This window comes from Oncorhynchus masou, chromosome 5, assembly GCF_036934945.1.
Source record: "Oncorhynchus masou masou isolate Uvic2021 chromosome 5, UVic_Omas_1.1, whole genome shotgun sequence".
NCBI lineage: Eukaryota > Metazoa > Chordata > Actinopteri > Salmoniformes > Salmonidae > Oncorhynchus > Oncorhynchus masou.
The window spans coordinates 76,616,208-76,629,300 of record NC_088216.1 but is presented as its reverse complement, the minus strand read 5'-3'; the positions used below and the strand labels follow the sequence as shown (position 1 = coordinate 76,629,300).

The 13,093-nt window shown below is 44.7% G+C and overlaps 1 protein-coding gene across 2 annotated transcripts in view; it reads right to left on the bottom strand.

Moving 5' to 3' along the window:
• Nucleotides 1-13,093, bottom strand: part of LOC135540277 (voltage-dependent calcium channel subunit alpha-2/delta-2-like) — a 308,846-nt gene that overhangs the window by 17,690 nt on the left and 278,063 nt on the right. Inside the window, exons 20-30 of one of the 2 annotated variants that reach the window (XM_064966836.1) lie at nt 11,392-11,463; nt 10,885-10,946; nt 9,944-10,020; nt 6,710-6,794; nt 5,589-5,686; nt 5,299-5,389; nt 5,150-5,212; nt 4,768-4,871; nt 4,438-4,536; nt 3,614-3,717; nt 3,472-3,519 (exon numbers count right to left, since the gene is read on the bottom strand). In XM_064966836.1, the coding sequence (XP_064822908.1) occupies nt 3,472-3,519; nt 3,614-3,717; nt 4,438-4,536; nt 4,768-4,871; nt 5,150-5,212; nt 5,299-5,389; nt 5,589-5,686; nt 6,710-6,794; nt 9,944-10,020; nt 10,885-10,946; nt 11,392-11,463 (903 nt within the window). The remainder of the gene's footprint in view (nt 1-3,471; nt 3,520-3,613; nt 3,718-4,437; nt 4,537-4,767; nt 4,872-5,149; nt 5,213-5,298; nt 5,390-5,588; nt 5,687-6,709; nt 6,795-9,943; nt 10,021-10,884; nt 10,947-11,391; nt 11,464-13,093) is intronic. The other variant, XM_064966837.1, reaches the window with a different exon arrangement.

The window sequence follows — 13,093 nt, the reverse complement described above, 5'->3', positions numbered from 1 at the left end:
CAACCTAAACCTATAGGGGAGGGTCTGGGTGGGCATCTGTCCGCGGTGGCGGCTCTGGCGCTGGACGTGGATCCCACTCCATCATAGTCTTTGTCCACCTCCTTAACGTCCCTTGAGTGGCGACCCTCACCGCCGACCTTGGCCTAGTAACCCTAACAAAGGGCCCCACTGGACTGAGGGGTGCATCATTACTGAAGAAGCTCAGGACTGAGAGATAGCTCAGGCAGGTTGACGGCTCTGGCGGATCCTGGCTGACTGGCGGCTCTGGAAGATCTGCAAGATCCTGGCTGACTGGCGGCTCTGAAGGATCCTGGCTGACTGGCGGCTCTGGAAGATCCTGGCTGACTGGCGGCTCTGGAAGATCCTGGCTGACTGGCGGCTCTGGAAGATCCTGGCTGACTGGCGGCTCTGGAAGATCCTGGCTGACTGGCGGCTCTGGAAGGGCGGGAGACCCTAGCAGCTCTGGACAGGCGGGAGACCCGAGCAGCTCTGGACAGGCGGGAGACCCTAGCAGCTCTGGACAGGCGGGAGACCCTAGCAGCTCTGGACAGGCGGGAGACCCTAGCAGCTCTGGACAGGCGGGAGACCCTAGCAGCTCTGGACAGGCGGGAGACTCTAGCAGCTCTGGACAGGCGGGAGACTCTAGCAGCTCTGGACAGGCGGGAGACTCTAGCAGCTCTGGATAGGCAGGAGACTCTAGCAGCTCTGGACAGGCGGGAGACTCTAGCATCTCTGGACAGGCGGGACGCACTGTAGGCCTGGTGCGTGGTGCCGGCACTGGTGGTACTGGGCCGAGGACACGCACCTCAGGGCGAGTGCGGGGAGGAGAAACAGGGAGTAGTGGGCTCTGGACACGCACAGGAAGCCTGGTGCGGACCAAAACGCAGCGTGGTTATAGTTCATGTTTTTTAATAAGAAAACTTAACATGAACATAATACAAAACAATAAACTTGGCAAAACCGAAACAGCCCTATCTGGTACAGCAAACACAAAGACAGGAAACCCACAAAACCCAACACAAAACAGGCTACCTAAATATGGTTCCCAATCAGAGACAATGACTAACACATGCCTCTGATTGAGAACCATATCAGGCCAAACATTGAAATAGACAAACTAGACACACAACATAGAATGCCCACCCAGCTCACGTTCTGACCAACACTAAAACAAGGAAAACACAAAAGAACTATGTTCAGAACGTGACAATTTCACGTATAATTCATTGTATCACAATTCCAGTGGGTCAGAAGTTTACATACACTATGTTGACTGTGCCTTTAAACAGCTTGGAAAATTCCAGAAAATGATGTCATGGCTTAAGAACCATCCTATTGGCTAATTGACATAATTTGAGTCAATTGGAGGTGTACCTGTGGATATACTTCAAGGCCTACCTTCAAACTCAGTGCCTCTTTGCTTGACATCATGGGACAATCAAAAGAAATCAACCAAGACCTCAGAAAAAAAGTAGACCTGGTACTGAAGGTACCACGTTCATCTGTACAAACAATAGTACGCAAGTATAAACACCATGGACCGCTCAGGAAGGAGATGCTTTCTGTCTTCGAGAGATGAACGTACTTTGGTGCGAAAAGTGCAAATCAATCCCAGAACAACAGCAAAGGATCTTGTGAACATGCTGAGCAAACAAAAGTATCTAAATCCACAGTAAAACGAGTCCTATATCGACATAACCTGAAAGGCCGCTCAGCAAGGAAGAAGCCACTTCTCCAAAACCACCATAAAAAACAGACTATGGTTTGCAACTGCACATGGGGACAAAGATAGTACTTTTTGGAGAAATGTCCTCTGGTCTGATGAAACAAAAATAGAACTGTTTGGCCATAATGACCATTGTTATGTTTGGAGGAAAAAGGGGGAGGCCTGCAAGCCGAAGAAAACCATCCCACCCGTGAAGCACAGGGGTGGCAGCATCATGCTGTGGGGGAGCTTTGCTGCAGGAGGGACTGGTGCACTTTACAAAATAGATGGCTTCATGAGGCGGGAAAATGATGTGTGTATATTGAAGGAACATCTCAAGACATCCGTCAGGAGGGTAAAGCTTGGTTGCAAACAGGTCTTCCAAATGGACAATGACCCCAAGCAAACTTCCAAAGTTGTGGCAAAATGGCTTAAGGACAGCAAAGTCAAGGTATTGGAGTGGCCATCGCAAAGCCCTGCCCTCAATTCCATAGAAGGTTTGTGGGCAGAACTGAAAAAGTGTGTGCGAGCAAGGAGGCCAACAAACCTGGCTGTTACACCAGCTCTGTCATCAGGAATGGGCAAAAATTCACCCAACGTATTGTGGGAAGCTTGTGGAAGGCTACCCGAAACGTTTGACCCAAGTTAAACAATTTAAAAGCAATGCTACCAAATACTAATTGAGTGTATGTAAACTTCTGACCCACTGGGAATGTGATGAAAGAAATAAAAGCCTAAATAAATAATTCTCTCTACTATTATTCTGACATTTCACATTCTTAAAATGAAGTGGTGATCCTAACTGACCTAAGACAGGGAATCTTTACTCGTATTAAATGTCAGGAGTTGTGAAAAACAGAGTTTAAATGTATTTGACTAAGGTGTATGTAAACTTCCGACTTCAACTCTATACCTGTTGCCAGTTCGTCTTGTTTGTCAAGTCAACCAGCGTTTTTGTTCTCAGTTCCTGCTTTCCCAGTCTCTCTTTTTCTTGCCCTCCTGATTTTGACCCTTGCCTATCCTGACTCTGAGCCTGCCTGCCTGACCACTCTGCCTGCCCCTGACCCTAAGCCTGCCTGCCAACCTGTACCGTTGCCCCACCTCTGGATTATTGACCTCTGCTTACCCTGACCCTGAGCCTGCCTGCCGTCCGGTACCATTTCCCCACCTCTGGTTTACTGACCCCTGCCTGCCTTGACCTGTCTATTGCCTGCCCCTGTTGGAATATTAAACCATTGTCAAAGCGACGTGTCTGCATCTGGGTCTTACGTTGATTCCTGATAACCAAGGCCTATCATAAGCATCACTATCTATTAACTGTTCCTTAATTGTTTGAAACCTGGATGTTGGAGGCAATTATTTTAAGGCATTATCCTAGTCATATTATCAACCCATGATAGTTGTTGCATCTTTAGATCTCCCCTCTCAACATTTCTAAGGAATATTTCCATCTCTGTCCATGAAACCGATCGCATGTGTGGTGAGCATTTTAGAATGGTGTTTTCCAACAAATTGCATTTTGCAACATTCACACTGTTCTCATGTGCACATTGCTGCATTGAAAATGTGAAGAAATAATAGTTTATCAACATTTTAAGCTAAACAGCATTATTACTTGATACGGCGTATACCTACACTACACTACTTTGATAAGCATCCTGGGGATTAAGAAGTGAGTATACGCAATGCCCACTGAAAAATACATGGGTACTCGGCATATACCTGCGTATATCCTCCAATACATCACTGATTATTCTTTATCTTACTTCGCTGTTGGCTTCACAGTCCATCTCACAGCCACTGGTTGGTCCACACTGTCCAAAACAAATCATCATCAACGATAAGCAAAAAACACATTTCATATGCTTGTGTGTGGGTTTAATTCCTGCTTGTCCTTATGTTTGTTACCGCTTGTTGGACTTGGCGGTTGTCACTTGTTGGACTTGTTTGGTTGCTAGCCAGGATCTTGAATTTGTCCACCCAGGCCTCAAGGTCCAGCTTTACGCCAACCACTAGTCATACACAGAGGGAGAGACATTGAGATATTCCAAAGAAATGAGAGAGGAGGGGAGAGCGTGCGATAGAGAGAGAGAAAGAGAGAGAGAAAAGAAAGAGAGAGAGAGAGAGAGAGAGAGAGAGAGATATTCCTCCTACCAGGAGAAATATATTTCCCTCCAAATACCTACTTCAGACGTACTCTCTTAATTAGAACATGATAATAATTCTGCAGCAACAGGAAATGTGAATTAGTATGTGGATTATAATTAATGGACATTTTTGTAGGTGATATGTTTTTCGTTAGTCTGAAAATACTAAAGTGGAAATAACAAACGTTATAAGCCTTTTTACACCTCGAATACACTACAATTTACACTTCCTGCTGTGCAAGAAAGTTCTCTGCGACAACAAAGTGATCAAATTAAGATCCTAAATTCTGCAGTGGATTAACACATCATACTAGCCCATACTAGCCCCCAGTAGAGTAACTAACAGTACTACACATCATGCCTCTGTAAAGGACGTCACACTGCTTGCTTAGCAAGTACCACTTCCTCCCGATTTGGCTAATATCTGCCTTGCCAGCACACGTGACCACCCTCCTGAAATGTTTTACCAGTCGGCGCCACGCGAAAAGTTCGCTGTGCAGTGGTGCAAGTGGGGACACTTCAGGCTGAGGAAGTTTTACACATTCCCATGTGCTACACCTCCAACAATGCTAATGAACCCTTCACCTGCAGGTTTGATGGTTTTCCCTCCCACTGTGATCTCCACTGCAGTGCTGACCAGGATTCCTATGGTATCGTTCTCTGGGTTCAGCAGCTCATCATTCACTTCATGGGAGAAGAATGAGAAGGAGGGACGGGGGGAGGGAGGGAGGGGGAGGCAGGAAGGGATGGAGGGAGGGAAGAGGGTTGGGGAAGGATGGAGGAGGGATGGAGGAGGAAGGAGGGAGGGAGGGACAGAGGAAGGGAGTCAATAACAATAAATCAACAGAACAGATCCCATAAAGACTTTAGTAGTACAGTAGTGTCTGGGTGGAGGTGAGACAGATGATGACTCACCGGTGCGATAAGGCGCTCTGAAGATGTAGCCCTTGTTGTCCAGACTGCGGCGGTAATAGCTGGCATTAAAAGGCTCAGGGTCCTCTTCCCAGGTCTCAGCAGCCCTGAGGATCAGCACAACATTAAAACTCACGCACAGAGCCAGGGCCAGAAACGAATAAACTGTAAGGTATACCTGCAGATACCTTGGTCCTAGCTACCCTGGATATTTAATTCCGGTTTATATGTTTACAAGCGCAAAAAGTAATTTAGATACGTTTATGCACTTGACTTTGCACTTGACTTTGGTCCAATGTTTGGGAGGCTTTAAATGCACATCCAATGTACTCTAAAACCTAAAACTTTGAAGAAAGGTTGGGTGGTAGATTAAGACTGGACTCACTTGTTGGGAAACACTCTTGTAATCCCTCCGTCTGTTGCAGCAAACACTGCCAGAAAGCCATAGCTGCAACACAGAACAGGAGAGTGAGAATACAGGAAGTACCCAGACACTGGATATAACACATAGTACACATGCAGTCCTCTACTCACGTGGTGAGGTCTTTGGTCTTCCACACCTTCTCCACCAGCTGTCTGATGATGCCAGTGTCGAGGATGAGGTTATGAAGGAGCAGGTTGTCACCTGGGTTAGACCACAGTGAGAAGGGGACATGCTTTAGGAGGCATTGTGATTGACAGCAAATTGTTGATTCTGACTGTGCATTTAAATACTGTGTATAGCGGTCAAATGTAAACAATGAGAATTCTGATCATGCCATTACATTCCTACAAGTGGTGAGATTACTGTAAGAAGAGGGAACTGGAGAGACGGAGGGACTCACATTGTTTGGAGTCAGGTGTCACCTTCTCCATGAGAGCGATGAAGTTGAGCAGGAACTCAGTGTTGTTGTTGGAGAGCTCTAGCTCGTTGCAGTATTCCCTGAGGACAGTCAGCGGCAGCATTTTGGTTTTGACCCAAGAACAGTTGAGAACAAACACACAATGTGTGTCTGGCTTCTCACATTCCCTGAGCAGGTATATGGACAGCTCTTATTTACAATACCCAGATGCACATTCCCAAACACTCTCACAGCACACAAACCCATAGAAACTCATACGCATGCATGTCCTGAGGCTGTCAGGATATTCAAACATGCCTACGAGCCAGACTGTCAAGAGTGAAATATGGAGTGAAGGGCTAGTGAACGCAACACACTGGCAGCAGACAGAGTGAGTGTTCTTGTCAGTCTTTCAGCATGGAGCTGGGAGCTTTACAGGATGGAGGTCTGATCATGACAAAAAGAAAACATGCAAAGGGGGATTTCATTCACCTTTTATACACATTATACTGTACATCTTTATTTACTTCAAGTAGGTATTCTCAAGATTACATACTGTATTCATACTGCAGTCACAAACACACCTTGGAATATGCATACACACAAAACCATGCAGCACCAACTGGCGACATGCAAAGGATGTGAGGTAGCACAGGAATAGTTCTGGGGGCAGGGAGGGTAAGTTTTGGGATGGGAGGGATTACTTTGGGGCAGGAGGCGAGAAGGGTTGAATGCACTGAAATTCCAAAATAGTAGACTATATAAATTCTGTTGTCAGAAACGGTAAAAAACAAAAACACAAGTCTCGTCGGACTCCTAACTTTGTCAACAAAGAACGCACAAAGTCAAACCATGATATGAGAAAACCCACAGCAATGACACTACAACAAAATGATCAACGGCACAGTCTTGAACACCACAAGAAAAGAAATGTGAGGTGCGACTGACAATAACAAATGACTAGTGGCTGAGGAGATTTCTTGGTGTGACGTTAAGTGTTGGGGGTTGAAGGAAGGTGGTGGAAGTGAACAACTGAGTAATGTTGTGGGCTGAAGGTGGTGGAGACACTACAGTGAGGACCATCAAAACAAATGGGAAGACAGCAAGCATTCACACAGGGCTACCTGGGAGCTATGAATACATGTCCTTCAGACTCAAAACTGTTTGGCAGCAGAGATTCAAAATCTGCAACAGAAAGGGGAAGATTATCTGGGAAGAGCCATGAGCAGAGCAGTGGGGGGTTCTGGGTACACAGCGGCTGTTCTTCAGGGGTGCAGGGAACGCGGAAGGGAGTTACCATAGCAACACCAAAGAGGAATCATGGGGGATACACCAGCGTTAGCCAATATGGTGCCTCAAATGCAACCTGACTTTGCCCAGCACTCACTTCTTTCTCATTTTCCACTTTAGTTTATTACCATTGAAAAATCATAACCAGATGAATCCAACCATTTTGATTTCAAGTTAATTGTTCTTTTTTTATGTCGGAGAACTGACTTCCATCACACATCATGAGGGGAAGTGAGTTCTCAGACAGATAAACCCATAATGAGTGCATTTCACAGGCAGGCATCAACATGGCCAACTATTGCAGGGGGAGGTGGGTGGCGCAGGGGTCCCGATGGAAGTGGTCATCCCTCAGACTGGCAGGGGACACGGCTCAGAGAGACACACAATCAGGGGAAATGCATTGCATTGTGAAGGGCATATCAAGGGGCAACTTGCTTTACCTCTAGTACACTAACCTTATTCATTTTCATTCAGATATAAAAGTAAGATGTATCTATGAGTCTCTTAATTAAACACGGTAATATATCTGCTTTTATCAGACATCTTTTACATTTTAGATAATCTTTATAAAAGTAGAGAAAGTAGATGACAAGTAGATGATACATATACATATTTGAAAACTGATAAATTGACTGCAGTGCCCAGGTAGTGTTGCACCCACAATGCCGTGCACATCCGGGTCATGTTTTTTTTTGTGGAGGAGGAGGTAGAGGACCGTTCCCCCAGCAGTCTGAGGACTGATGGGGGAGGAGGGAGACAAGCTGATGGAGACAGGGGTTACAGAGGGACGACACACGAGGCAGGCGCCACGGGGCGCTCTGCCACGTACCCAACAACATGAGAAGACCAGGGTGACCCACAGTGTGGCCCTAAAGAGATCCGTCAGCAGCACTAGCTGACACGGAGAGGGACAATATAGGTTGAGCTAACTAACACAGTCTGTTGTTCAAGTGTCAACTTCATTAAAGCTAACATGCTAATAACCTTAGTTATGCTAACATGGGGATTTAATCACCTGAGCTTAAACAGCTTGGCTACAATGCCGGTGGCCTTAGTCAAGCTAACATATTAATAGTCTAACTATTAATAGTCATAATAATGTTGTAAATAGTTGATAAACTGTGGTGACATTCAGATGCACTATCATGTGGACCAATGAACTCAAATGGAACCAGCCTCAGTTATACTAATAAAACAATGGGGTTAACTTCAGTTTGTTTAACTACATTATAATGACAAACAATGCTTCATCATTACAGGTAGAGCTTTGCCTGCTCTAGTGGGAGGACAGTTAATATGGAAGACGTTCTTTTGGAACCGATGGCGGCTCCCTCAACTCCTGTACACTGGTGTGAGAGTTAAGACATCCTTTCAGCTACAATGACATTGCGAGACAGCAGATAGATAGAGAGAGAGAGGGAGGAATAAAGAGATGGTAGAGAAATAGTGAGAGAAAGGGACACAGAGAGATGGAGAGAGGAGACAGTAGGAAAGAGAGAGAGATGGATAGTAAAGTGACACGACCAGTTTAGAGAGCTATCCACAGAGGGGAGGTGTAGAGAGGACAAAATACAGAGGTTTTAACAGAGAACGTGGATAATATCTGTCTTCTTTGGGTGTTTGAAGGTGTTGTGAGTGTGACTGAAGCACCAGAGACGTGGGGGTGAGGTTGGAGACTGGAGGAGCCATCTTGAGACAGATGGGGTCTGAGCTGCAGCAGGAGTGCGGGTGAGTGGGTGGGTGTTTGGGTGGGTGGAGAGTGAGGAGGAAGAGGAGGAAGAGGAGGGTCTTGAAGGCAAGATGGGCAGGAACAGAGGCAAGCAGGCTGGGACAGGTGAGGGTGGGGTCAGCGAGGGTGGGAGGAGGTTAAGAACGTAAGGGTAGGGAACGTGGACCAATATGGAGTATACTTGCCCTTGGTGTATTGCACTGTGTGGATCCATCAGAGAGGTAGTGAGCAAGAAAAGAAAGGTTTGGGGTAGGGGGAGGGGGGTCACAGACAATATTTTATTCAATTATTATTTGAATAAAAATATTGCTTTCTCAAAAGAAAGAAACCAATTAAGTCAAACAGACGAGAAAGAAAAGAAATGAAGAACAAACACCTTTTTTGCAAGAGCAAACAAGAAACTGAACAAAATGAGAAAAATAGGAAATCACAATGTCGAGAAACTGAAAGAAATAAGAAAAGGTAAAGGACAAAACCGGCACGGTGAAAGTTAACCATGGAAACCCGAAATAGACGTAACAGAAAGAACCAGGAAAAAAGTGGAGCAACAGGGTCTGGAGAAAGAAAGCATGAGAGATAACAGGTGTCCCCATTCAGACCCACTAAATCCAAACTCCCACAGAGGAAGGAAGGACAGACCCTCATCATGGGCCATGGGAGTTTATCTACTGAATGATTCCAAAGCTGAATACAAAACAGCAACAAGGTACATATCTAGGAACTCAACAGGAAGACAACTCATTACAAATCATAACAAAAACTTAACAGAAAAGAGTGAAAAGCATGCCTGTTTTCACGGGTTTGGAAACATAAAAATAAAAACATGTTTATGAACACATAGGCTTCAGAATCATTGCTTGTTGGTGGAGAAGAGGCGAGAGCATTTGGCAAAGAAAATAAATAGCACAAGATCACCATTATTTTCACCTTAGTAACACAGTAAAACCACAGCTTTCACCTTTCTGATTGTTCAGGTTTTTTCTTCAACAGTTGTGAAGAAAAAAAATCACCATAGTTAACAGCACAGTATGAAGACAAGAGGGTAGATAGAGGGGGCTGTAGATAAAGGAGGCTGTATAAGAAAAAGTTTCACTCCCAGTATATCCTTGTCACTGTCACGGGGAAGGAGAGGGGTGCAAGGAGAGAGGAGGAGAGGAGAGGAGGGGGGGTATAGAGTGCTCCACTCTGATCGTCCCTACGATGGTGTTCGCCGGAGACCCAGGGAGGTCCCAGGGGGGTCCCCCTTGACTTAGTAAGGGGGGCGTAAGGTCATATTTGGGAGAGAGAGAGAAAAGAGAGAGAGAGAGTGGGCTGGTGTTGGGTGTCTCCTGGTACTTACACTGCACCTGCAGGATCTGGTCACTCAGGTTAGCCTTGATGTGGTTCTCACTGTATGTGGGCAGTACCAGCCCTAGACTGGAGTGGTGAGGCAGACACACAACCACATCAGAATCACATTATATCTGCCCTAATATATACACACACACACACACTCAAACACACACAAATATACACAGAGCCTTGAACAAACATGACATCATTCCCTAATTGGGAGGTGTGAACAACCTGCACTCACACAACAAAATAGGTTCAAATGTTCAAGCTTAATGACGTGCTTATAGAATTGAAGAGAGGGACATTGCTCAGAAACCAAACAGCTGGCTCCCAGCCAACATAGATGCAGTAAAAATCCTCATCAGGCATTTCTAGGACTATTGAATATCATCAAATGTAATTTGCAGTGTTGCTAGGAGGAAATATCATTATAATTCAACCTCAACCGTTCAACCTAGTTTTGGAGATTAATAAAATGAAAAAAGCATGCAGTTCATTTGTGTTTAGGATCCTACTAGTGTTCTTTCGCAAGAGAAAGGAGTGTCTTAATCTTGATTCAGGTGAATAATCCACTATGTAGACAGCAGGCACATTAATAACCTGAGTGTATTCTCTAAATGTACACACACCAGTGGTTGATGACTAATGCAGGAAAGCAAGTTTCTAGATCACAGGGTTATATACCTTATTCACAGGCTCAGTTCAAGGTCAGATGATGTCACTCCTATGGTCAGGTGAAAGTTGGATTTCACTCATACCTTCAGGTCCGATCTCCGTCTTACCGCCAGGGTCATAGTCATTAGCGCACACCGTTGCAAACCGTAACGAAACATTTTGTAACGAGAAATGTTTTGCAAACAAAACAAGTTTTTTATTGGGCAAGTTCAGGTAGTCCCTCCCCGTTTCGTTTACGATCCAGATGAAGGCTGGTAGTTTAGCACTCACCTGTAATCTGTGCCCTCCACTGGTGTCCAGGTATATGTCCGCATGGCCTCATCAATGTACCTCTGAAATCAGACAACATCATCAGATCACCCTGATCAGCACCAGAATCACTTCCTCAAACACAACCTGGACTACAGTACAAGTTTGAATTTTTGTCATTACTCAGTTATTCTGGATGGTGCCAGTATGGATCATGGCTAAGCCTCATATGTCTGCATGGTGCCAGTATGGATCATGGCTAAGCCTCATATATCTGCATGGTGCCCGTATGGATCATGGCTAAGCCTCATATATCTGGATGGTGCCCGTATGGATCATGACTAAGCCTCATATATCTGGATGGTGCCAGTATGGATCATGGCTAAGCCTCATATATCTGGATGGTGCCAGTATGGATCATGGCTAAGCCTCATATATCTGGATGGTGCCAGTATTGATCATGGCTGAGCCTCATATATCTGGATGGTGCCGTATTGATCATGGCTGAGCCATATATTGGTGACTTACCTCATCAACTGACTTAATGAGAGTCTTGATTTTCTTTTGCCCTGATTTGCCATCAATCATTTCTCGACGGATCTGAGGGAGAGAGAGAAACAGACAGAACAGGAGGAAGGCAAAAAAAGATGGAGAGTTTCATATACTTTACAGTTTTTTGCAATCACTTTGGCACTAATTTCAGAACCTAGTGGTCATTTTTCAAAACTCTAGACACAAAACTCAAAATGGTCAATACTTGTAACACAGGCTGTCCAATGTTCAAAACATTGCATTGTGCATTCATATCTTTAAAGAAACCTTGCACTTGCAGAACCATTGGTTCAAATAACTAATGTATCATGAAATGCCATAGGAACATTAATTCAGATCACCCACACACAAGATACCGACAGTTTCACTGTGTAGTTGTTCGTTCAATCATTAAATATTGTAGTACAAAATATGTGATACATGCTTCATTATGCTACTACACGTAAATACATCACTGTAAAAGGACTAGCAGAGAGAATTCTACAAACACAGTGGAATCATTGAACAAAATCTGAAATTTATTGATGACATACAATAAAATCACTCATAGGTTTCTTTGAATCAAAGCAAAAATAATTAGCTACAAAAAAATAAAAAAAACCACAGCAAAACATCAACTGCAGTGTTCCTCACCAGGCTTACTGTAAAAAGCAAAACAAAGGGTTGATTACTGTACTTCTAGATTTCTATCAACCCTGTCTTGTGGATTTGGCCATAGGTTCTCATCCACATCACAATGGATGTTTTCCTTAGCCAAACATCTTGGGAAGAATGTTCGGGCATGGCGAATCCAGGCCTGACACTGGTCTGCCATGATGTCATTGCATGCGTCATCCATGGCCTGGAGAAGGGTGGCTTGTTCGTGAGGGAGCCTATCATATACCTTCCACCTCCATGTGAAGAAAAATTCCTCAATCGTGTTAAGGAAAGAAGAGTATGGGGGTAAGTACAGGGTGGTAAATTGTGGTTGGGCTTGAAACCATGCTTGCACCATTTGAGCCTGGTGGAACCTGACATTATCCCACACAATGACATAGGTCACGCCATCAGCTCTACAGACCTGATTTAGCTCATCAAGAAAGGTTACATTCGAACAGCGAATCATGTGGCTCCCTGCAACTCAATATATAGAGTATATAGAGTAGAGAGCTTTAGTTGTTGTTCGACCTAACATTAGAACGGGCAAGATGCGTAACCTAAGCAACTTTGACCGTGGTATGATTGTTGATGCCACACATGGTGATTCCAGCATCTCAGAAACAGCTGCCTTCCTGGGATTTTTATGCACTACAGTCTCTAGAGTTTATAGAGAATGGTGCGATAAACAAAACACACTCAGTGAGCGGCAGTTCTGTGGGAAAAAAACACCTTGTTAATGAGAGAGGTCAGAGGAGAATGTCCAGACTCATTCAAGTTAACAGAAAGGCCACAAATGCTCAAATACCAGCTGTTTAAAACAGTGGTGTGCAGAAGGGCCTCTCTTAACGTACAACACCATGAATAATTCAGGCTGTTGTGGAGGCAAAAGGGGGTCCTACCCAGTACTCGATAGGTGTACCTAATAAAGTGAGTGTACAATAATGTCAAATCTGAAAACATGGTCTGGAAAAGTGGTACATGGGACCATAGAAACAGTGTCTGATAAAGAATGATGATGAAATATCACATCCATAGATAA